Source organism: Vespa crabro, chromosome 24, assembly GCF_910589235.1.
Source record: "Vespa crabro chromosome 24, iyVesCrab1.2, whole genome shotgun sequence".
Lineage (NCBI taxonomy): Eukaryota > Metazoa > Arthropoda > Insecta > Hymenoptera > Vespidae > Vespa > Vespa crabro.
This window is the reverse complement of record NC_060978.1, coordinates 2,969,877-2,995,543: the sequence shown is the minus strand read 5'-3', so window position 1 is coordinate 2,995,543 and position 25,667 is coordinate 2,969,877. Positions and strand designations below refer to the sequence as shown.

The 25,667-nt window shown below is 38.2% G+C and overlaps 1 protein-coding gene across 31 annotated transcripts in view; it reads left to right on the top strand.

The window, feature by feature from the left end:
- The window catches only part of LOC124432323 (CUGBP Elav-like family member 1), a 264,155-nt gene that overhangs the window by 229,754 nt on the left and 8,734 nt on the right, over window positions 1-25,667 (top strand). For 19 of the 31 annotated variants that reach the window (XR_006944228.1, XR_006944227.1, XR_006944226.1 and 16 more), the window contains 9 exons: window positions 18,394-18,599; window positions 20,652-20,783; window positions 21,222-21,495; window positions 22,112-22,204; window positions 23,008-23,049; window positions 23,712-23,741; window positions 24,655-24,777; window positions 24,944-24,991; window positions 25,642-25,667. The exon at window positions 25,642-25,667 is cut by the window's right edge and continues 205 nt beyond it. Coding sequence is in view for 28 of the 31 variants with exons in the window: in XM_046981189.1 (XP_046837145.1) it covers window positions 18,394-18,599; window positions 20,652-20,783; window positions 21,222-21,495; window positions 22,112-22,204; window positions 23,008-23,049; window positions 23,712-23,741; window positions 24,655-24,777; window positions 24,944-24,991; window positions 25,642-25,667 (974 nt within the window). In the remaining 3 variants the exon portion in view is untranslated. The remainder of the gene's footprint in view (window positions 1-18,393; window positions 18,600-20,651; window positions 20,784-21,221; window positions 21,496-22,111; window positions 22,205-23,007; window positions 23,050-23,711; window positions 23,742-24,654; window positions 24,778-24,943; window positions 24,992-25,641) is intronic. The other 12 variants (XM_046981193.1, XM_046981194.1, XM_046981192.1 and 9 more) reach the window with 12 other exon arrangements.

Genomic DNA, 25,667 nt, shown 5'->3' with positions numbered 1-25,667 from the left:
CTTTCATCGTCGATGGAAAATCGATTCATTGGACGAAATAGAGAACAGGAGAGAGAGAGAGAGAGAGAGAGAGAGAGAGAGAGAGAGAGAGAGAAAGAGAGACAGCGTGGTAGCAAGGTGACTCCAACTTGTCGAAGTCTTCTGACGTTATGAATAGTCAGAACGGTTCGCGAAACGTCGAAGAGAATGAATAAGTACGTCGTACCTGCATAAATATACATGACGGCACTGCTTATACTGTCTGAGCCATCACTATTAATAAAATAAAGGTATCTCTATCTGTCCATCTCTCTCTCTCTCTCTCTCTCTTTCACACAATATTCGACACGTGGACACGCGAGTTCACTAACAGTCAATATTCCTGGCTCTCCTTCGAAATTACTCGGCTCGTTACAAGCTTCATCTTCACGTCCGTCTAAGGTCTTTGTAACCTGCGAATAATTTGTAGCCAGCGAAATTAGAGGATCCGACAAATTGAATGCCATCTATCACGTACAAAGTATTTCAAAGTTGTTCGTTCATCAATTTTCTATTTAAAAATATTTCGTTCAGAAAATATGCATTTTCTTAACGAAGAACGTTCGTTCGCGCACGTACCGGTTCTTTAATTTACTATATAATTAACAGTTCTCCAAGTCTCTTGAACACAGGTGGGCGTTAGTTGAACTCTATGCTCGCTTGATGATAGACTTATATAAAAAAAAAACAAAAAAAAAGAAAAAGAAAACAAAGGAAAAGATAAGCTTTTTACGAGACATGTAAGATTATTCGCGACTTACATATTCAACGATGAGAAAATATGTTTAGAAATTATATATGTATGTACACGAATACCAATCACATATACATATGTATGCACGCGAAACGTTCGTGACATTCGATCAGCGATCGATCGTTAACTGCTGTGTACGTAGAATGGATACACAACGAATTCGCAAATAACAAGCACTTAAAGAACAACCTTACAAAATCCTCGTAGACAGTTGAAAGGCCGTTCGTGTGATTTTTATAAAGTATCATTTAAATTTACTACGAATGAATTAACAATGGCCTTTATGCCATCGTCAGAGTATTGTCGTCACATACAGACGAACTAAATTACAAACTAAACGCATCCTTGAATATTTACATCGTTCTCGTAACGCAACGCGATCTCTCATATTTGTCTCATTGTGGGTTAATGGAACAGAAGAAACACACAAATACCTATGTGTGTCGATGACTGCTCAATTTGTGGTACCCGTGAAACACTAGTATGGACATACGCTTTCCACCATACGCAAATAAATCTACAATTAATTACGCGTACGGATAAATATCATTTACACTGTGTGTGGAATCCGTGATTCCGCGTGGGTCGATATCCAGTGCGTGTCATATGATAACGGCCATTCTATAACGTGATACGACGTTTCACGCGCAAATAGAATAATTGAGATCGAACGTGCGTTCGTTGTGCATGTCGAAGGTGACGTATCGATTGACATCCTAAATTAAAGCTCGTAATCAAACTTTCCTGAGTCGTACTAATCGAAAAACGAGTAAATGAACTTTGCTTTTATCCCGAAGATGTTATATCTCACGTTTAAAATCACATAAATAATTTCACGCTTTTCCCACAATATATATTAAAAAAACGATAATTATAATCGTATCATTGAATTTTCTCTTCTATTTTTCGATTCGCCTATATCTACAAATACAAATATCAAATTAACGATTAAATAAGATCCGTATATATTTAATTATTCGTCCAATTCCCGGCAGCCACGATGATTAATGTCGAATCCAGTAGTTACTTATCAAACTGTTCTATAATCAGAACTACCGTAATATTGGAAACTTGGAATATATGTATCTAAAACTCGAGAATCGTGAGATGTATCGCGCGCTTCGTTGCTTTACAGTTCTATTACTAACCCACATACAGACATATTGCATTCAGACCATATAATTTATTCCTTTTTCCTTTATTACCTTCTTGCGCCTGGAAACTTTGCCGTAACGTCGCAACAAAGTCTCTCGTCTTGTGGTCATGTCGAGAGTGAAACGGAAATGCGAAAGATCGCTAACGCGAGATTGTTATTAGAATAGCTCGTGCAAGGAAGAAAAATAAAAGAGGAAGAAGAAGAAGAATAAGAAGAAGAAGAAGAAAAAAAGCCAGACAAAAGAAGAAAAAAAAGAGAGAAAAATTATTTCTGCGGTGTCATCGTAAAACATAGAGAGGTATTCATACGAATGTGGACTACTTACTTCTAAAGTGGTTGCAAGGACGCGGAAAGGAAAGAGGGGAATTGCATCGGAGAAGCAACGAAAAAGTGGAACGCAAAGCAAAGGACATGAGGTACCGTAACGACGCTAATGAGTAGGCTACTAAAGTTCTACTCTGTTTTTCGTCCGAGCTCCACGAGTGTACTTTCATGTTCGTACCTGTGTGCGTTTGTATGTGGGTATGCGTTTTGCAAATACAGGTTAGATCAACACTAACTCTCTGTAACCGTGGAGTGTAGAAGAAGAAGAGAAAAAAACCTGCCTCCGAGTGAACGTTACTCGACAAGGTTGACTCTAATACGTGTATTATGGCGACAATCGTTCCTTCATTCGACTTCATTCGATCGTTTCTATTTATCATCGGTCATAATAGATAAGAAGAAATAATTAAAAAGATATAGAGAATAAGCAATATTAATAATAATTATCTTGAAACAAAGCTACGTTTTTTGTCACAACCGTACGTGTTAAAGAAGAAAGAAAAGAAAAGAAAAAAAAAAAAAAAAAAAAGAAAAAGAAAAAAAAAAAGGGGAAAAAAACACGCTGCATATAATCAGCAACAACCATTGTCATTTACGTAATCCATTAACGCATATCACCTGACCACCTTGACCACGTATTCGGACTTCGTACCATTCGTGTATATGGTAAACTACCTAAGGTGGATAAGAAGACTCCATTGTTCCCCTTATCTAGCACGGTTGAAGACGAAGATCGCGATAACTCAACGATTTTGTGCAAGTTTCTGTCGTTTTCTGACAAGAGAAAAGCACGATTCCTATCGTTATAATAAGATCGTTAAATCGGCACGATTACTGTAATATGATTTTGCGTATTTACATGGAATAAGAAGGACTCTACGTAATTATTATTTCCTTTTTATACATTTTCTCAAAGTCATCCTTCGATATTATTACCGACCTGTTAAGATGATATCTCTTATCGGAAAATATTTGCGAAATTTTATCCGGACCACCTTGGTATCCTTTTCCTACGACACCATCTTTCTCCTATCCTCGTCGTCGAGTCTCTAACTCCTCCTCCGTTAACAACTCGAAGGCTCGTTACGTAATATCCCGCGTGCTTACCTATAAGGAAGTCAAGGATGTTGGAAAGTGTGTTCATTATGCGTTCCTCCCCTCGACATTCTTCTCCGTTGTTATTGTCCGTTGCTTTTTCCTTCTATTAAAACGGTCTATCCTTGCATTTTTGAAAAGTAAAACGAACGAACGACGACCATACGACCTTTCTGGTGAAAATCTTTTCACCAAGAAAATTTAATCTATTCAACGACTTCCATTAAGTTTATTCTCTAAATTGCGTAATTAACGTCCCATCGTCTAAGATATTTCTTCGGTGATTGCGCGAACACGGACCAACCAATTCCGAAAGACAATTAGCAAACCAGTAAAGCGCTTATGTAATCGGAGTTACTGAAATGCAGTTTGAGTTTCCTCGTAGATCTACGTCTATGTTTTCCGCATGAAACAAACCTCACGATCCTCCCCTCGCTCGAGTCCACGGCCGAGGTATCCTCTAAGGTGTACCTTAACATCATCGATTCAAACGCAATATTCTCCTCGTTCGATCTCGTGCGTACGGTCCGGATAATTTATTCGTATTCCTTTTTCTTCTTTTTTTTTTTTTTTCTTTTTCTTCTTCTTTTTTTACTTTCTCGAGCGGCCTCTTTCCTCTTGCCGCTGCCGAAAGATCGAACGAATATCGTGCGAAAAGACGAGCTACTTCCAAAGGATACGTTTCTCCTCGACGAGAAAATAAAAAAGGAAAAAAAAAAAAAAAAAGAAAAAAAAAAGAAGGAATCATAAATTTGAATACATTAGCTAGTTTCGGCTTGCATAACGGCATAAATACGTACTTATATATACGTTCGTTGTTCATTCTTTTGCAATCGTCCGAAATAAGTACATGTAAAAGGAACGAATAAACAATATGTCTGTTTGAATTTATAAAAAATTTGCACGTCTCTCGGTTCGGTCGTTCTTCGAATCGATTTTCATTAGTCTCTTCGTTAGTATTCGTTCGAGGACCTACCCCCAAAAAAAGAAGATAAAGACTTTCAGCGAGGAAAAGATTCAAAATGCCATTGAGTTTCTTATAAAATTGCAACGAACGAATTGCAATGCAATGGGGGATGCATATTTTCCAACTATTTGAATAATTAAATTTCACCGTGAGCACCATAGTTGTACTTATAAGTGGAGTCATTATATTTGGCCCAGCACCGTTACCATTCTCTTTAATTCGTAGTCGTAATGGGTAACGCAGGTAACTTCGCTAGGTATTCCTTGTCACGAAACCGTATGTTTTCCCTTGCAGAAAATGTTACTTTAAACTATCGCGAGAAAGTTTGAATTTCTCGAGCGACGAACGGCAGCCAACGAACGCGGTAGTGTGTCAGTGGACCTGCCGTGAAACCAGTTTTGAAGCCGGTATTTAATATCAGTGGACCCTATCCATTCGTACATTGCCCTTCTTTCACAATTTTCGGTTCTTCGACGATAAATGAAACGGATCTTTCTCGTCCGCAAAAGATTTCATAAAAATAATATCTATTTTAAATGCATACTATCATCGAATCTTTGATAACTTTATCATTCTTTAGCGATAGAGCGCATGATAATAATTCATTTTAATAAATTTATTATCGATGGGACCTAATTTATCTGTATTTCAAATATTAAATCAAATTCATTAGTAGATATACACGTGTAATATCAAATTCAACTCCAGATAGAACCCCAAAGGGCTAATTAATGAACCCTTGTCTCAAAGGAGTAAGTACGTACATACAAACGAATCGAGTGGGTGCGCTTGGAGTAGAAACTAGTTAGCAGTAGGTATTAACCGCATCCAGCTTACGTCATAAAGCTTACCACCGTCCTAAGGCGGACAGAGCATCGTTGTCCGATTAACGTCACGAATCCCATAACGAATGCAACTTTGAGGAAAAATAGAAGACGATTCGTTTCATGAATTAAGAACATATGGTGGAAGAGAGAAGGAAGGAATTTAGTGCCAAGGACCGAGGTCAATGTTAAAACTGCACTCGGTACGGCCGACTTTGCGGTTCCGCTTTTACGTAGGTAATGTGCGAAATGAATTGGCATGGCAGGGAGGAGACGGCTCTTGCTTCTTGATTTGCATGTGACCCTGTCCCAGCTGATCGCGTCTGGTCGTTGGCCTCGTGTCGTTGTCTCTTTCTTCTTTCCTTTTCTCTCCTCTCTCTCTCTCTCTCTCTCTCTCTCTCTCTCTCTCTTTTTCTTCTCTTTCCTCTCACTCTCTGTTGTCACGCTATCTCTTTTTTTCTCTCTCTCTCCCTCTCTCTCCTTTCTCTATCTCTCTCTCTCTCTCTCCTTCTCTCTTTCATCTATCCATCTATCTCTCTCATCCGCGCAAGCGACGACGTTTTACGCAAACGTAATTTTCGCCCACAGCATCATCGCATAGCTCTGGCTTGTATTGTACGATGCCAGCAACTGCAGCACCTCGCGTTGAGCCACGATAAAACAATGAAACGGCGAAACTCACGATTTCACGCCTCTCTGGAAACTATCCTGACAAAAGAATATGCACGACCGTTTGTACGTTCTTCGATATATCTACCTACGTACGTGCGTACGTACCTGCATGCATGCATTCATATACAGATATATACATATGTATATATGCATATATGTATATATATATATATATATATATATATATATATTATTATTTTTCCTTTCTTTTATCGCGTATAGAAAACAAAGGGCGAGAGGAAGCCATACCAAATAACTGTCTCCGCGTGGCGTGAATGGTCGCAAACAGCAAGCGTATAGAAGACGAATGGCTAGTCGATTTGCCAGTTAGTAAGCTATAACGTTGAACCAGTTACCGCAGACATTTGGCAGATATCCGCTATAGTGTTTTCCTCGAAAATGTAGAACGACATCGTTCCTATACGAAAGATAAAAAAAGGCCAAATGAATTTCCTCTTCGTTACGAGTATAATAATGCGAGGAACTGAGGATAGCTCGATTCGAAACACGATCGATCGATCAACCACTGGGGAATTATTTGTTGAATCGAAAAAACTCTAATCGTACCGAGAGAAAAAATATATCCATGGAATGTTGAGAAACGAGTTGAGAGCGAGACCTTGGATGCTAATTTCATACGTGCTAATAATAATAAAGAATAGAATCTGTGAATCTGTGCGATAACATAGGGCACGTTCTCTAACAGACCTGAATCTTTTTCTAGCGTAATTCTCGTGAATGATGCTGACGGTAAGAATCATAATGGACTTTACGGGTTCATACTAATCACGGTTTAATCGTTTTCTCACCTCGATACTCGAAGCATTATCACCTGACACATATATTCATAGTTACGTGCCGCTTCTCTTCTCTGTTAATTTGCGCCTACGTTATGAGGAACCATGCGTGCGTGTATATATGTGTGTTTAAACGTGCGCACCTTCACGCGAGAGCCTGCACGTTCTGCTTTCTCCCCCATGTCATTTTCTCTGCGTAACAATGCTTCTAAAAATATAGGCTATTTTTCACGCTCCACGAATTTCTTCCTATATTGTACGTACTAAAATAAAACGGTTAAAATATCAGAGTCATAAAGCTGCCACAAAGTTAACGATACTTCTTATTTCCTTTTCGCTTGACAACTCTATTCACTCTGATACAGGCCGCTAAAAATACGAACTCTTTAGTTAACTGATAATTATCTTTCACATCGAACGTTCCACGAAACACATTATTCTATCCGTTCTTTAATACCTCTTTATCCATGGTTAATTATCGTCCTATGTATTTTTGACGTTACATTCAAAGTGTTGCACATCGCACATTTCTTTTATTTCCCCTTTGTTTTCTTTCTCATGGAAGAAAAAAGGAAAAAAAAAAAGAAACAACATAGATTATAAACGGATTATGATCTCTTTTTATCTTGACAAAACGTTGTAAAAACAATCTCATTTATTAACTCATACTACTGAACTAGATAATTTCTCTTGTCGGTCGTTTTTCTGTCGATTCCTTTTATTTCTTCCATCGTTATTAGTATTTCATCAATGAAGGTCGTTATTATGAGAGACAAAGAGAGAAAGAGAGAGAGAGAGGAAGAAAGGAAGAGAGATAAAGAGGAAGAGAAGGAGGATGAGGAGATAGAAATAGGAGTGAATGAAGTCGTGCTTCAACTCGACCGTGACGAGTTCACTTTTGCTCGACCTTCCTCGATGGTTCTCTCTCTCTCTCTCTCTCTCTCTCTCTCTCTCTCTCTTCTACCGCGCCCAACAACACCCATTTGCACTTTAGCACGAACGTTGTATAATATAATAAATGCAAGAGGCATGAAACAGCCTACCGATGCTTAACAGTAATGGCGAATTTGTGCTTTAGATACGTGACGTGTATTACGTATGCCTTCGATTCGAAATACATTCCAATGTTTCACGCCTAATCTTAGCTTCTTTCTTTGACTTTTTCTTCTTTTTTTCTTTTTTTTTTTTTTTTTCATCCTAACAATCCTTATTTTCTCATCGTTAATTGAAAGAATTTTAGCGATCCTTGATGTAATAATGTAACGATGACGACAGAGAAAATGATTACGTCTCGTTCAGATATAGGATTGTTTGCGTGCATATGTGTCATGACTCTCGAGGCCATTTAATCGACCCATTTAACAAACGCTAGACATTTCGAACATTCAACTCAGCTAGACCCGACTTCACGGCCATGGTCAAGCGAATATACCTTGAATTTGTGGGATCTGCAGTCTGTACTCTCCCCCCCCCCTCTCTCTCTCTCTCTCGTACGATGTAACTATGTCGGACGCGACGTCAACGTTGGTTACGTCCGAAGCGGAACGCGAACACGACGGGAACGATTTTCAGAAAGCTCATGGACGACGGATCGAGATTCATACATCACGCTTCCTCGAGCACACAAAAAATTCATATCACTCTCGAAATTTCAATTTGCTCAGCCTCGAACGTCTTGCTGTTTCTTTGATTACTATGGAAGATAAATGACGAAGAGAGAAAAATTTCACATCTTCTTTTTTTTCTCCTTTCTTGTATTTATTCAATGTTTTACCTTCACCTTCGAACTTCTTCCTTGCGAAGAGCGAAAAGAATGAGACAAAAAATAAAAAGAGAGAAAAAAGAGAGGAAAAAAGAAAAAGAAAAAAGAGAAATAAAAAAAAAACTACGGGCATCAATTTCATAATACGAAGCCGACGAGATCGGACGTTTCAAGATGTCCTTTTTTTCTACTCTCTGAACAGGTAGACACAGGTATACATTTCATAGCCGGTAATAGCTGCATCGTCCCTTTCGACATAACTTTGTGTAGCAGGTTATCCTTGAACGTTGCTGGTGCCACACCGAGACGCTTGTTTTCATCGAGCGATGCAATGCCCCGCGAAATGGTTACGCAATATTGCCACGCCACGCGAACGTAAATACGATCTGACAGAAGGCCGGCACACGAGCTGTGGGATATGCTCGTGATATATATATATATATATGTGTCTAGGTGTATATATATAAATGTGTGTGTGTGTGTGTGTGTATACGGACAAATTGATTCTGTGAAGAGTGAAATTATTCCACCTAGGCTCTCTCCTATCTACCTCTATCTTTCTCTATATCTTTCTTTGCTTTTTATAGACTCTAACATTCCTTCATAACTTTGAAACAACTAGAAAAGTTTTGTGAAGACACGACAAAGAATAATATGGTATATATGTGTCACGAAAGAAAGTTTCGTAAGAATCGGCGAATAGAAGCGATTGGGAGCTGCAAGTAGCACGGGAACAGAATTTCAAGAGGACAAATCGGATAGCCCAAGTGAAAGAGAGAGAGAGAGAGAGAGAGAGAGAGAGAGAGAGACTACAATAAAACCGAGTTCACGTTTCGTCGTTGCATCATGAGTGTCTTCTCTGCTTCGCCTTGGCTCGGCTCGGCTCGGCTCGGCTCGATTCGGCTCGCATTCGACTCGGTTTCTCTTTTTCTATGCCACGAAGAAAAACGAAGAACGCAGAAAGAAACGATTCTATAGGAAAGACGACGAACAGGCTCCTAGATGGCTGACCTTTTCACCCCTTTGCACTTCGCTACGTACGCTACGTCGTACGTACACGCAAGAACGTTCGAACCCACGTCGTAGCATTCGAAAAGACGAGTAAGGAATACGCGAGTCATCGTCTTTGCCTCGCATCGACGACGTTTCGACCGTTTTACTTATCTCTACGGACTTAGAGAACGGTACTTTCCTACTTTTTTTTTCCCTCTCTCTTCCCTCACTTCCTTCCTTGTCGCAACCAATATCGAAAAGTATCCTAGGAATTTAAATGAATTCGTTAAAAGAAACGAAAGAATATTTTTGACAGGTACTTCGAATGTTATTTTTGATCCCTTAATATAGATCATCCCCTTAAATACATCCTCAACGTATATAAAGAACATATTCAATTTAGTTAAAACATAATCATCTTATTAGAATTTTCGTTCAAAATCCGTCATTAGAGATCTAATTAATTTCGAATAAACTTGTATATAATTATAGCAATAATAATTCCAAAGGGATAATAAACAAAAGGACAAGCTCGTCTTCTCTCTTGTTCTATGTCTCATCGTAAAGGAGCGTTTATAGCTACGTTATACGGAATAATTACAAAGTGTAACGCATCTAATGGCAGGTGGCTCTTGACCTAGTTAGACTCACTAGAGGAGAGAAGACGTTCTTCTGAGGTATTGAAGTTATATACTAACCATGTGATGGTGCAGTGGTCGCGCGCAACGACCAAGACGACCATCAGGAGGACATTCATTTTGAGGAACAAGGGACGAACGAGAGTAGCATTTACAAGAGCTCTTTGACCCTTTCTACGTTAAAGGAAAGCTTTTCCATTGGGCATCAAGGAAATGGGGTTCATTCGAAGACATCGGAGTAAATTGGAACCGAGTCGAGAGATGGTCGAGGCCTTCTCTATCTATCTGTTTGTACATCGTCGAAGCATTCGTAGAAAACTCAGTGACCATCGGTTGTGCAAGACCCGTCTCACCCATACTCTTACACTAGCTTACGATCTCACCGACATAATCATGTTCGTGCTTTTCTTCGGTGTCGTTCGTTCATACATATATACGTACAACTACATATGTGATACGTATGCGTACAACTTAACCAATACACACACATAAGGAACGAGCTACCTGTGGCAACCTACTTACCAACCCGCTAAGCTGCACCTATCTAAACTCGTCCCGCTAGCTTCAAACTGCAACGAACTTTCTTGTCTATGATATAGGTACCAAAGCCGGTCCTTTTTTCCTTTTTTTGTTTCTTTTGTTTTCTTTTTCTTTTTTCTTATTATTTCTCTCTATGAATTTTATTTCCAAGTTAGAGAGTTTCAACGAATGATCAAGACGATCGCATATAACGTTCACGCGAAAGTATTTATCCTTCAGAATTCCTACATCGGAAGATCGTATGCTAATTAAGAAAGAAGAAAAAGATCCAATAAGATATTATTGTTCTATACGTTTTACCCTACTTAATATTACCTTCTTCTTATTTCTTTTTTCTTTTTGCTTTTCCTTTCTTTTTTTTTTTTTTTTTTAATTAAAACAATTTGCAGAACTTATAACATAATTCATAATGCGTTTTGTTGTTTTTGTTTTATCGCCGTTAGCAAGAACGTGTAATAAAAACGAAGCGATAGCGCAGGGCTCGTGAATACTGTAGAAAAAGAATTGTTGATTAATTATGAAAAATATTTATAGCCATAGAAGGTTTCCAACGAAGTTTTAATTCGCGTTTATATAAGTACTCGTATCTGGAATTCGAGTATCTATGTCGTACCGAATAAGCTTAGAATTCCGATGGTTGACATTAGCCGACGAAGCGTAATCCCGTTCGGATCGATAACGCACCGACATGGTGAACGCGTAAACACGCGATCGAGACGCGTATACAGCTTTGACCAGCACGAAACGACAGCCGCGTTTCGCTATCGAGCGAGGACGGACGGAACTCTCCTTGCGAAATACAATAGCTTTCGGTACTCCCATTCGTAATGCCGGAACACATCGGTGTTCCTCGCCTCCATTACATGGCAACGATTGTGGCTTCGAGAGAGCGTTGTGTAATTGCCAGATTATCGTAGCTCTCCTAAACGACGTAGTATGATTGTATATGTATCTATGTGTGTATGTGTATCTATGTGTGTATGTGTATCTATGTGCACGCAAGCGCGTGCATACAAATCGTATATATCGTAGATCGCGCATGATTTCTAAACCCGAACCCCTTCGCGTAATATCTCTAAGTAAAATGTTCATCGTTTTCTATCGTAGAAAGAACATTTTTTATTCGAAGGAAAAACTCGCACTAATAATAACGTCCATCGAGTTTCAAGGTAATGACGTTTACATAGCTCGCTACGATCGTGACTCATGCTCGTCCAATCGTTCCATTCTTAATTTTCTTGAAGTCTCCATAACGCATTAACAGATAAGATAACGAGAAGATATCGAAACGAACAGTCGTCGTTCGTTCGCGTCGTTCGTCGAATAAAAATATGTGAATTTAAAAGAATAGTTACGTGGTAAGGAATAACACCGGTTACGTTCCGTTTGGTCTTAGTTATTTTTTTTTTTTTTGTTGGTTCGCACTAAACGAAAGGAAATATCGTCAAAGTTTCATCGTGCACGTTTAACAAAAGTTAATCATACTGGAAGAAGTGAAAATCTAAACGCACTTGCGCTTAGTTATCGGCGTTATCGTGAGATGAAGAACACCGCTTATCTAGCTTATGGAAATTACGTCAAGCCGCGAATACGTACGTACGAAATATTGAAATTTTAACTCATCTTTAAGGAATATACCGCCGAATAATACATACGTAAGTGGCGGCATACTTTGATAAAGCATCATTTTACATACGAAGTAAGTTACGAATGTGCAGCGACGACTTTACACAGCAGTTGTCTATCTGTCCGTGTATCTCTTTCTTTATTTCTCTCTCTCTCTCTCTCTCTCTCTCTCTAACTATCTATCTATCTATCTATCTATCTCTATCTCTCTTTAGTTCTCTTTTCGCAATCTTTCTCCCTCTCAAGCTCGCGATCTTGAAACTCCGCAAGAAGCATCATCCTTCGAGGAAACAGCGCGCGACTCCTCTTCTCTCGTTGGCTTCGAGAAGAAGCATGAAATAGGACCGTCCGACGTAACGATTAATCTCGCTACAAAATAGCAGACTTCTATCTACTCTTTGACGATGAAAGCTCTCTTTGTAAAAAAAAAAAAAAAAAAATGCCCATAACAATAATAACGGCATAGAGCTTATCTCGTCAAGCAATAGGCACGAATGCAAATCATTGATGGGATTTCTCATTGCGAAAAGGAAAATCGTCTTTGAAAAGGATGACGTACATACGTAGATACGTGTAGTTATATATCGTCGAAAGGGATTCGCTTCTTTGCCTCGAACATACTACGTCGTCGTCTTGGTCAGAATCTCCTTGAAAATAGCCTCGATTTGGCATGCAAGTAACGTTCCGGCGTTTCGTCTCGTGAGAATGGTGAAGGAAAAAAAAAGGAGGACCTTACTTGCAGGTAAAATAGAGAGAGAGAGAGAGAGAGAGAGAGAGAGAGAGAGAGAGAGAGAGAGAGAAAGGGAGGTGAAGGTAAAGGGAATTCCAAGAGGAAGAGACGCTCGTGCAGTCGATGCTGTAGCAGAACTCGCCTGGGAAGGCGTATAAAGCGAGAATGAGAAAGAGAAAAAAAAGAGGGGGAGAGAAGGAAAGACTATAGGGTGGTGCCTGTCGGTAAAGTCAGCCGGAAGGAACTCGAAGCACCGGATCCCATACAAATGTTCGATTAATGTAGCTCGCTTATGGGTCTTCGTACATCGACGAGTGGAGAGAATGAACGACGATATCCTCGACGCTACTTTCTCTTATGCGCCTTCTTGATCGTCCTATCATTCCCTGTACCCTCTCCTGACTCCCTCACCTATCTACCAATTGAAACAACATTCATAACCTTTGAAGAAACGCCGGCGATACTCCGTACGAAATTTACGAGGCCATTTATAGCTACCGCGAGCGAGATCGTTGTTGCGCGAAAGGGAAACCACCGTTCAAGAGAGCGACGATCGCAGAGCTCTTTCCTCGGAAAATGTATGAGCCGTAAAGAAGAAGGAAATTCAGGAAAACTCGCCCTAACTCATTCGCGAATATCGTTGCTGAAACATCGGTATAATGATTTATCCTTGTCGAAGATATATGGTTTTCTCTCTCTCTCTCTCTCTCTCAGTTTCTTTTTTTTCCTTTTCGCATCACTTTTCTCTTCTCGCAATAGATATCAATTAGCAGGCACGTCGTCGAGACACCCACCTACAAAATCTTCGTTTCCTTTGATTTTGTAAATTTGCTCACGACGCTACGTTCTTCGTCGTCACGTTTACCAATCCGCCTACAATACATTGACGTACACGTCACCACATAGCGTGTATCGCCTTGTTACGAGTCAGCTTGTTTTCTAATTGGCATATCTATGTCGCGTGATGTATAAATATACTATTATGTCTCGTCTATGATAATAATGAAAGTAAATAATATCGAATAAGCTAGGAGATCCTGAACACGCAACGTTAAGGTAATTACGTACGACCTTTCCCAGGACGAATGGCATTTTTCGCATAAATTTTTTATTACTTAATTAATGAATTAATTTATCAAAGAGAAATCATACGTTCGATACGTTTACAAATGCATGCCTATTAAGAGAAAAGTGGTTAAAAGAAAAAGCAAGACGTACGTGCGAATGCTTCGTCGGTACGTTTCGCCGATCGGTATTTCCGACTGACTATAAATCGGTCTTGACTCTTGACGTCACTTCCTGTTCATACCACGGCAAACATACTAATCATAAGACGTATTCATATCCCTATTTGGAAATGGCAGTAGGTAGGTAGGTACATGCATCGTAGATAGTGCCATCGGTCGCTTTTAACGTCGTTCCTTTTCGGATACGCGAATTAAAAATATCCTCGGGTCGTACAAATAAAACTAAAGTTTTAAATAACGTTTGCAATAATTTCATTAGTCTCTCGTAAGAGTTAAAAATTCACCAAGAAGGATCACGAAAGAGAACGATCTATCTGTCCGAGAGTCGGACGTCGTTAAATTCGTAAGATTATTTATACGCGAACACCGATAGGCGAATTAGCTATCCACTTGCACAGAATCTAATTACATCGTCACAATTTCCGAAAGGTGGAGAGAGACAGAGAGAAAGAGAGAGAGAGAGAGAGAGAGAGAGAGAGAGAGAGAGAGAGAAAGAGAGAGTAATAGGACGACGGTAAGAGAGTAACCGCACATCGACCAAGCCTAAAAATACTGTTCTAGCGCGAGGTTATTATACAATCGTCGCGCTAATGGCTCGTTTCACCCTCACTCTTGGCAGGGCCACTCGACATGAATTTCTTTCCCGTACACACGCTTTCGTGCTCCAAAGGAGTAAATTATACGTCGAGCTAAGATTTGTAAGCATAAGCGCGTATTGCCTTCCTTTTAACCAAAAGAAAAATAAAAGAACGCTCCTTAGTTGTGTCCTTCTTCCCTTTTGCGGCTGACGTTTTGCATTAGATTTTCTTATATTTCAAAAAAGTACGATCTCGTTACCATCTCTACCCTTCTCGCGGAAATACTCCTTGTCGGATAAACGTTTCCCATTTTTATCGCGAGTAAGCAAGAAAAGGAAGAAGAAAAAAAAATAGTGCAAGAAGAAGAAGGAGAAAGAAAAGGGAGAATATTTTCTTCGTGTAAACTACGAGGAAAAAGGAAAAGGAAAAGGAAAAAAAAGAAAGAATAGGAAGGAAAAGTAGAACGATTAAATGCGATATACAAGAATATTACCGGTACGAGGTGCAGAACCTAGGTGGTTGTACGATATAACAAAGCTTCTACGAAATACTTGAGGTGGCTGTATCCAAAATTCAGTTAAGGTTGAACGTAGTCACGCTAGGAATTGAATTAACAGGGTTAATTTCCATTCTCGCGCAGGACCGCGGAGTTGAGGCGGTAAGAGAGCAAGAATATTCCCGTAGAGGAGATCTACCAGGCGAATACGAAACAAGGACTGATGTAAATCTAATCTTCCGTAATATTAGCGAAAAGTTGAGAGAATTTCGTGGCCCCTATCTCGCCAACTAGAAGACCACGCGATGATCTTTATTAACGGCCACTTGCTCGTTCCGCTGCCTCCTTCTTCTTTTTTTCCTTTTCTTTTCTTTTCTTCTTCTTTTTTTTTTTTTTTTTTTTTGATATGACCTATAATTCGACCTTTCGTGACACGTTACGAAGACGTACGCGAAGAATTAGCTTTGATTATTTCAGATCGTGACCTCTCTTTCTCTCTCTCTCTCTCTCTCTCTCTCTCTCATTTTGGACACGGTATATCATTTGCTACATATATTTATTCCTTTAAATATGCAGATTTAATTCATTTAAATGACGGCTTTGTATACTCAATTTTTAAATGGATAGATCGTCATCGTTAATATTCATTAAAGTCGCACATACTTGCGACTGATCAAAAATCGCTTACTCGCAAAATCATCGAAAAAGTGCTCGCGTAAGCGATATTTAAGATAAACTAACTATACCAATAGAAAAATCCATAGGGTTGCATTGAGATTGGCGTAAGACAATATACATACGTATGTGTGTGTCTAAAACGAGAAACTCTAGTTTCGTAGTTTAAAGAAGAAATATGCAAAAACCGGAGGTTTCATAGCGAAGGCGGTGCATATCAAAGGGAGCTATCCTTTGCGTTAGAAAAGTGCATCGAACGCCTTCCAATGAAATTCCACCTTCCCTCTTTCGCATCTCTTCTTCTCTCGTTCTCTCTTTTGCTCCCTCTCTCTCCCTCTCTCTCTCTCTCTCTCTCTCTCTGCATCCACATTTGCATGCACGAACCTAATCTCGCACTGCTCTTTTTCTCTGACTCGTAAAAGCACCGGTTCATTCGCGCCGTCTCCTTTCTCGCTGCTCTTCCATGAAAAAAAAAGAGCAAAAGAAAAAAGAATAAGAATGCAATCGTTGTGCGCCGAGACTAAGAGGATCGATTCTTGCGTAAAGCACTTCGCTTAAAAGTTTAAAGCTCTTTTTCCTCCCTCCTACTCCTCTCTCTCTCTCTCTCTCTCTCTCTCACTTTCTCTTTTTTTCTCTCTTTCTCTCTCTTCATTCCCAAGTGAGTCGCTAATTAATTAGCGAAATAATCGTATACCTAGATAGACACAGTAACTGTAAAGACTAAAGGGGCTTTCCGACGATCGAAACGAATTATACGAAGCAATATTGTACATTAAAGTAAAGTTCTCTCGTCATTGTTTCTGGGAAATAAAAAAAAAAATAAATAAATAAAAAAATAAAAAAAAAAATAAAAAAGAAAAAGAAAGAAGAAAGAAAAAGAAATAAAAAATCGAACACTCGTAGATCCTACATTTTTCGTTGAAAACGTACGGACGAATAAATAAATAATTTTAATTATACGAACGTTTTTAAGAGAAGATGATTTATTCCCGAGTATTTATTATCGGGCACAGTGCGCGTTTTGTTGGTTGGTAAATTATATTCGACGTTAACGGAAACCGCGATAACTGCTTCTTCAGTATCTACCAAAATCGATTATCAGTTTATAAAAGGGGCGCGGCTTCTTGTTTCAAGACGGATGGAAAATTTTAGTTGAAAGTAAGAAGGAAGGAAAGAGAGAGAGAGAGAGAGAGAGAGAGAGAGAGAGAGAGAGAGAGAGAGAGAGAGAGAGAGAGACCAAACGGTTTCAGCATTTAATAAACATTCCGTAAAAGCCACAATTTCGCCGTAGGGCTAAAGGTAGAAGCGTTGAACGAGCGAGGGAAAACGAAGGAGAATGATCGGCTTGAGAGAATGCGTCAAGGAGGGTAAAATAAGAGGGATTGGGGTACGAAAATAATGGCATTTTTTTCCCATGAAAGACCAAGTTATCCTTTGGACATTCAAAGAGAGTAGTACCTCTCGTACTCGCTGTGAAATTCGATCGTACTAGATGAAAACCACAAATAATCAACCGAGCATTCTACCGTAGACTACAAAATTAATTAGGAAAACCGTTAATCGTGAACAAGTTTGCTAGTTCGTCCTGCGGTTGCGATCAACGAGCGAACTCACGCTGGCGATTATGTTCACTTTATTAATGAAGCCGATTTAGCTGGATATCCAATGCGAGTTCAGGCTTCGCCTTCGCGATACACGCGATGTTCCACTTTTGCTTATAGCTCGAACGTATAGCGTTGAAATATCAAGGCAAAAATTTTCTCCTCTTCAAAGATATACCTACACTTTTATTTCAAAGCATCTAACAAAAACACTAACCGGTTCGCGTTATATCTCTCTTACGTAAAATATTACGAAAAAGAACTTTAATTATTCATTAAGACTCGAAAATTGTTTTCGAAAATTTCGATGATCCCCAGGAATGGAGTTTGAATTTTTCTTTCTTTTTCTTTTTTTTGTTTTTCTTTCTTTTTCCCCAGACAAATTTCGATATTTCGCGCGAAAAAACGAAGTCACAGACGCGATAGCGAAATCGCAAACGCTATATTTTTACCGAAAGACGTTCTTTACAGAGCGGTGCATCTGTTCCATGGAAAATGCACGTGGCGAACAGATAGAGATATTCAGAGTCGCGGTCGAGTACATTGCGTCACTATAGGGAACCCCTGCGAGGGTGAATTTACATAAGCGGCTTTCCCCCGAGGCACAGCTTTTCTCCCGGTTCTAAACAAATATTGACCGGTCTAACCCCGTCTACCTCCTCTTTCTCATACATCCTCAGTTCAACCCTGTCGTCAAGTGGTCCATAGCTGACCAGGCATATTACGCGTAAACGCTTACGAAGGCGAGAAGCGAAGAAAAGAGAGTAAGAAAGAGAGAGAGAGAGAGGGGGGGGGGGGAAATCGCAAAGATAGGAGACACTTAACAAAAGATCTTACGATTAGATCTAAAATAGTAAAGAAAAAAAAGAGCTGTAATAATCATTATTATCTTTGTTTCAGAACGCAAGTTGTTCGTTGGCATGTTATCAAAAAAATACACCGAAAATGACGTCAGAAGCATGTTCAGCGTCTACGGAACGATCGAGGAGTGTTCGGTATTGCGAGACAATGCCGGACAAAGTAAAGGCTGTGCCTTCGTTACCTTCGCTAGTAAACAATACGCTATCAACGCCATTAAGGCCCTTCATCATTCGCAAACGATGGAGGTAAGTAAAATGTTGTGTTACTTAAAGTTCTCTCGATTCATATTTCTCTTAATCATTTGGCGTCTTTCTTAAAAGAATTTACGATATCCATCGAGCTAATTTATTTCTTCGAACGTCATATTTCACGTATCAAAATATAAGATGTTCGCTGAAAAGTGCAAATATTTGGCAAACTGAACGATTTATATATCAGAATCTATAATCCCTTATGCATTTTATGAGCGTTTAAATATTACGATTTTTTATTATCCTCTCTAAATCATTTTTTAACGAATCAGTAAAATCGAGACGATCCATTATACGAGTTTAGACAAGATGATCTACGGTTGATACGAACGAAAAATGTTCGAGTAGGAAGAAATGCATTTTACGTAGATAACTTATTGTTACTATAAGAAGAAGAAGGAGGAGGATGAGGAGGAGGAGGAGAAGGGAAGGAGGAGGAGGAGGAGGAGGAAGAGGCATCGTTAAGACTTCGCGGCTCGTTTCTTTTCGTGGCGATTCAGCGAGCTTGACGGACATTGGCTCGATGCCATTATCATTCGGAGGAACGTCCGCACATAGTCATCGCACAACCCCGGCTAGTCACCTCGTCACAGTGATATACCGATTTAACTTGGGGTAACCAAAACCGAGCGAAGAAAAAATAGGAAAGATCTTGTATTAGACGACACCTTTGCGATTCGAAACACGCCATCGTGACTTTTCCGCCTTTTCTTTTCTCGTCCGCTCGTCTTGGTTGACATCTCGTTTGCTCTTAGCCTTCTACGACTAAATCGGATTGATTACACGAGGCTACGTCATCCAATCTTTTCCACTAGTTTCTATTAGGCCTATATTCTTAGCAGGTATAAGAAATTCTACTAACGGTACTACTCAATTAATTAATTCAACAACACCGTTCATCAATGGATGCTTCGTATATTTTTTACCAGTCTGTTTATTCAATTATAATACCGTAGGAGTAAAAAAAAAAAAATATCTCAAAATAAATCACATTTAAGGATCTTTCTTTCGTCAAATGCATTATATTTTTAGCCATGAAAAATAGATAGTTTCTCTTCTTTAACGACGTATTAGTAGGAAACGTCATTAGTATTCCAGAAACGAAATAGCAACCACGTTGTCTCGGAAAACTTTAATGAAACCGCATGCATATATGGAATACGTATGCACAAGTCATGCCTGATATCTTCGTACCTGACATCCTCGTTGTTGAATTAATTAATAGATTTGATGCTTTTAATTTTTTTTTTTTTTTTTTTTTTTGTTTTTTTTTTAATTTTCGCTTTGTATCAAGAAAGAATCATGCAAACGTATTGTCTATTTCTTGAATCTATGTCGATCTCTTTCTAAAATGCATCTACGAGACCTGGAAAAAGTTAGGTTTCTTCTTTAACAGCTTTTCCAGCGGTAGTGCTGGTGCGATCGTTAAAGTGAAAAATAATGTCAGATACTTAAAGGAATTGGCTCGGGTAGGCGAGTCACAAAATGCATTCCGCATACTCCATGGAATTGTTTCGTTAGCCGTACTGATGCTACCGTTACGCCTATGTCACGTGCTATTTCGAATAGTAAAAGCGAGCCGTGCCAAGGCATGCGAGCACGACGACAATTCCATTTTAATATCATGAATATTTCCGTATTCGAGTTCCTCGAACTTCATTCTCTTCTTCGATCACCCGGTTTAATAATTTGTATTTTATTTTAATCGATTTGTCATCTTTCATGCGGTAGATTCGAGCATTCCATTCAAATTCGTTCATAATTCGAATTATTAAAAATAATCCTATCTCGAAAGGAATCCTCTCGTTTTAACGTATCCACTTACGGCCGAACTTATGAACCAGTATTTCCGATGATCTAACCCGAGAGTCCATCGTCGTTCGTCACGATGAATTTAAAATTGAAAAGAATAAAAAGAATAAGAATGAAGGAAACAATAATTTTCCATGAATTTCATATCCGTATAAACCGTACGACTCGCGAGCTCATATCTGAATAAGCAACGTTCTACATTTCCCGTATTACAAAATTTTACATGCTTTTCAGGGATGCTCATCACCTCTGGTTGTGAAATTCGCTGACACACAGAAGGAAAAGGATCAAAAAAGGATGCAGCAAATTCAAGCGAATCTCTGGAATATCGCGGGAGTCAACATGGCGCCGCATTACCTGACGACGGTCCGTATATCTTTAATATTTCACAGCGAACCTTTTTCCTCGAAATCAACGATTCCATTTGCATCAAGGGACGAAATAAGTTTTCCATAAATTCGCGATCGCCGAACGAAAACATCTCGAGTTTCGTGAGAACTTTTCTTACTTTCTTATCTTACATGGATATATATATATATATATATTTTTTTTTCCTTTTCTATTTACATATGTATATATGTAGATAGACAAAATTAAAGCGAAAGGAAATTGACGCAATCATTTGCAAGTAAATAAAACTCGAATAATAAAAAATTGATCTTGCCTTGATCCCGAGATTGATGGACGATGATTCGAGTTTATTATTTACGAAGGATAACAAGATTCTCTCGAAGAAAAAAAAAAAAAGAAAAAAAGGGAAAGAAAAAAAATATAAGAATAAATGGTTTCTAAAACGTTTTTCAGGGTGAGACGCATACGCTGGCGCCGTCGTCGTTGCAGTTGTTGCAGCAGTTGCAAGCGACAACGAGTGCGGCCACCCCGGTAGCCGCCGGCGCCGGAGCGAACGCTCTCTCGAGTGTTCAGCATCAGCTGTTGTTACAGCAGCACCTTGGCCTCGGTGCAGCTACCCCCGCACACGCCGCTCCACCTGCTGTTCCAAGTCCACCGGAGATTAATCCTGCCAATCTCCAGGGTCTAGCGACTCTCGCGTCCCTCGGTAACTCCGCTGGTGAGTATGGTCAGTGTCCATCATTTTCATTTTATTTTCGCTTTTTCGATCCCGATATCAACGATCTCTCTTGTACCCTTCTTCCTTTTCCTTTACTTCCCATATCTCGCCAATATATATACATATATATATATATATATATATATATATATATATATCAGTTTCATGTTACAAATCTTTATAGATATTTCAAACATCATACGAATCCGCAAAGAATCCAAAATTTGTCCTGATAATAATAAGATTGAATATTTTATATATACTTGGGAATCGTGCCAAAGTCTTGCTTGGCTCGAATGTCACGTGAACGTAATTATTAAAGCGATTTAATATACGTGTTTATCGTATGCTGCTGAAAAACCGATGGTCATTTGATGACGTATCGTTACATCCGTGGAAAAAACGGTGCCATTACGAAACATTCCTTTAACATAACAACGTACATACATATGTATTTACTTATACCTGTGATTCTTCTTTATCATTTACTTAACAAACTTTTCCGATTGACAATTATTCTATTTTATTTTACGATTATTTTACGTATACGATTAATTCTTTCAAATTTTTCCTTCATGCGATAATGATTTCGTTCGAACTAAACGCAGTTTTTATCAAATTTCAGCAAATGCTGGGGTATCACCAATGAGTATGCAAAATCTTGTTACATTGGCAGCTATGACTGGCGGGAACGGCAACCTTCAAGTGTCACCAACCAGTGAGTACTACGCATTACGAAACATTGCGTGTGGCTTATTAAAGAACTTTTATTATTCGTTAGAGATAAGATATTGGTTAATATTATCTATTGAAATTTATTTTACGTACAAAACGAAATGATCGTGTATGTTCTTCTTCGGCTCGAAGATAAAAAAGAAAAAAGAAAAAAAAAAAGAAAAAAAATAGACAAAACAAGAAAGTGATAAAAATTAGAGTCGATTAAAAAGGAGAATATATACCGTCAACGTGCACAAGTAATTATTATGCTTCTTATACATTATTACATGTTGATCAGCATTCACGAGAGAAAAAGAAAATATCGCTTAAACTTCGTTAATCGTTAATGATCGCATGCATTATTATAATTCCAGGAGAGTAGGTGAACTGTTTAAGCTTTAATAGGTATGCATGGAAACCCAAAGTTCAAAATGGCGGAGTGTGAGCGAGCGCAGCAAATACCCTTTCAACGTTTATATGTATTAACGTTATACTTTAACTCACGTATTCGCTTGTTGTATACTTTAGTATTTAACGTATCAGAATTTTGTGTGCGTTGCAATATATACATGTATACACGTAAATTGGTATTATAATCGATAAACATTGATTGACCGGAGTAGTTGGAGTAGTATAAAAAGAAAAAAAGAAAAAGAGGAGAAAAATTTCTGATCGATCTTAAATCTCACGAGATACTTTCGAGTAGCCTGAAAAATGTATATATGTAATACATATATCGGACAATTTCATACATTCGTCACTAACGTTGCTTTGCTAATGTCGTGAACGTGTTCTGTGTTTCAGCGTTAAGCGGACTGGCGAATTCGACAGCAGGTATGTCGCTATGTACGTGTCCCATTGCCTGGTACAGTATTAACAATTACTAAATTAATTTCGATCATACCGAGGACCCTAACTCGTGCAACGGTCTGATTTTCCCATTTCGCTTATTTAATAGTACATACATGTAGACGTGTAGGCATACTACCACATCCAAATATAGTATTTCATCTTTCTCTACAACGTTTCAATTTCCACGATGTACTATCTCGTATGCGGTGAATATGACGTAATGTGAATGCGTCGATTATTATGGCTGTAGGATGCCAAATGAATATTTCAATGTAATCGATTAATGGAAGAAATTGAATTTTCGAAAATTCATGAAATTATAGAGCAATGACAGATGCGTTTATAGACTCCCAAAAACCGCGAAAATGATTACAGTCAATTGGTGACCGTGTTACCATATTCATTCATCAATCGTCATTGAGCCAAAGTAAGATACATTAGGAATATTAATTCGGTTGTATCTTTTTTAGCCGATTTTAGTATTCCGTACCAAAATGATATATACTATCTCTTAAGTTATCTTTTTTTAGAGATTAGCCTCCACATTTTTCTTTTTTTATATATATATATATACATATATATATACACATATATTATATATATCCAATCAATCAGTCGTCAGTATTTTAACGATACGCATTTTTTTTCGTGCTTAGCTGCCCTACTCGGGAAGACAGGAAGTACAGGTGAGAATTTACGGAAAACGATATTGTATCGTTGTTCGTTCATCTACTTCGTTGGTTTGCTCGAATGATCCCTTCCTTCGTATTGCATCCTCGTATTATTACGAGAGTTCTTATCTATATCTTTTACTTTGATCCTTTCCTCAATTTAACCCGTTCGTTTTTGTGTAAAATTTATATTTTTCCCGCACTACTGCTTTGTTTTTTTTTCCTTCCCTTCCCCCCCCCCCCACCTACCCCCGTCAAAAAAAAAGTGGTACTAATGGCGTATTATTTGCGAATAAAAAAGAACTCACCTTGGCTCGAACAAAATTTGATTCGTAATATATGTCCATATCCGATTTTAAAGAGTTTTCCAATAACCTGCAACACACTATACACCAATTTAAAGTTATAATAACTTATTAATAATAATTTGTATATACATATATATATATATGTATATATATATATGTATATATATATATCATATAGTGAGTATTTATTCGAAATGTACAGTCATGGACGTATTTAACTTGTACAAGCTTATTGCAATTAACGAATGCTCAACGTATATCGAATTAATAACCCATTTCTCGTTGTGTAAAAAAAAGAAAAAAAAACGACAGAACAATGGTAGATAAAATATTGACCACACTCATAGTAGAGATAGAATGTCAATGAGATATCATATGTGTACCATATTTTTATACGATACTAATCCGATATTTATCGATATACTAAATCCATTTATTATTATCGCTAAAAAGTTAACAAGGATTAAATAGTGAGGGTTGTCCCAACGTCGTAGCATGCAGCATGTTAGAAAGTTATTATTTTATCGTCGATTAAAGGGCGACCGAGTTTAAGCACGATTAACATGTTTTTTCAATATCAAAAGATGGAAAATAAATAGACCTTTGTATTCATTTTAAAGGGTCGACCGGTGGAAGCCTAAGTCCTGTAACGTCACTTGCGCTTAATTCCTTGACAGGAGCACCTTTGAACGGATTGCAGGACTCTCTGAGTAACGCTTATTCGAGCTTGCAGCAGTACGCAGGTAATTGTTTTTAAATCATTTTAAAAGCGTGTCGTTATAAACGACAAAAGCATTGTATGTATAACTATACTATATATATATATACACATATATATGTATATAAATGTTATAATCTGCATTGATCGTAAAGGTGCATTTTCTAACGAGTTAACTGTGCGCATTAAAGCTCTCATTGGAAAGACGACGGTGACCGTGGAAAAGAAAGAATTGCATAGTGAGTAAAAATAAAAAAATAAGAAAAAAATATATATATATATATTTAAAAAAAAAAAAAAAAAAAAAAAAAAAAAAAAACAAACAAAAAGAAAAAAAAAAGAAAGAGTAGAATTGCCAACGCTTAGCTGTGTAAAACGTGCAGTACACTCCGTCATGCGCTATTCCAGTATTTTTAGCCGTCCATCTGGTTCACTTCCGAGCGAATAAAACGACTCTATGCCGATGCACCAGGGCCCGTGTCGTTTATTCGAACGAGTAATCTACATGGACAATTTAGATAAAGCTTCAGTACGAGAATTGTGTTCGTGAAATGGTCGATTTTCGAGATACTTCGTCTTTTTGAGAAAAAATAAAATAAGAAGAAGAAAAAAGAATTTACGAGTATAAAATATAAAACTCCGAAATATAAAATATAAAATATTCAATCAAAATTGAGCTTTGTAACGAAACGAATGTCAATTTGATTTCTTTTTTTTTTTGGTTTTTTTTTTCTTTTTTTTTTTCAAGACGACGAAGCATCTCGAGGAACGAACGTCGGAAGAACGTAAAATAAACATGTTCATGTTCTTACGACTACGATCGAATACAATGATATAGTATTATCGTATAAATCCGTGTCATCCGCTGAATCGAATTTTATTATTTCAGGGTTCCCGGCATTCACGGCGGCAGCG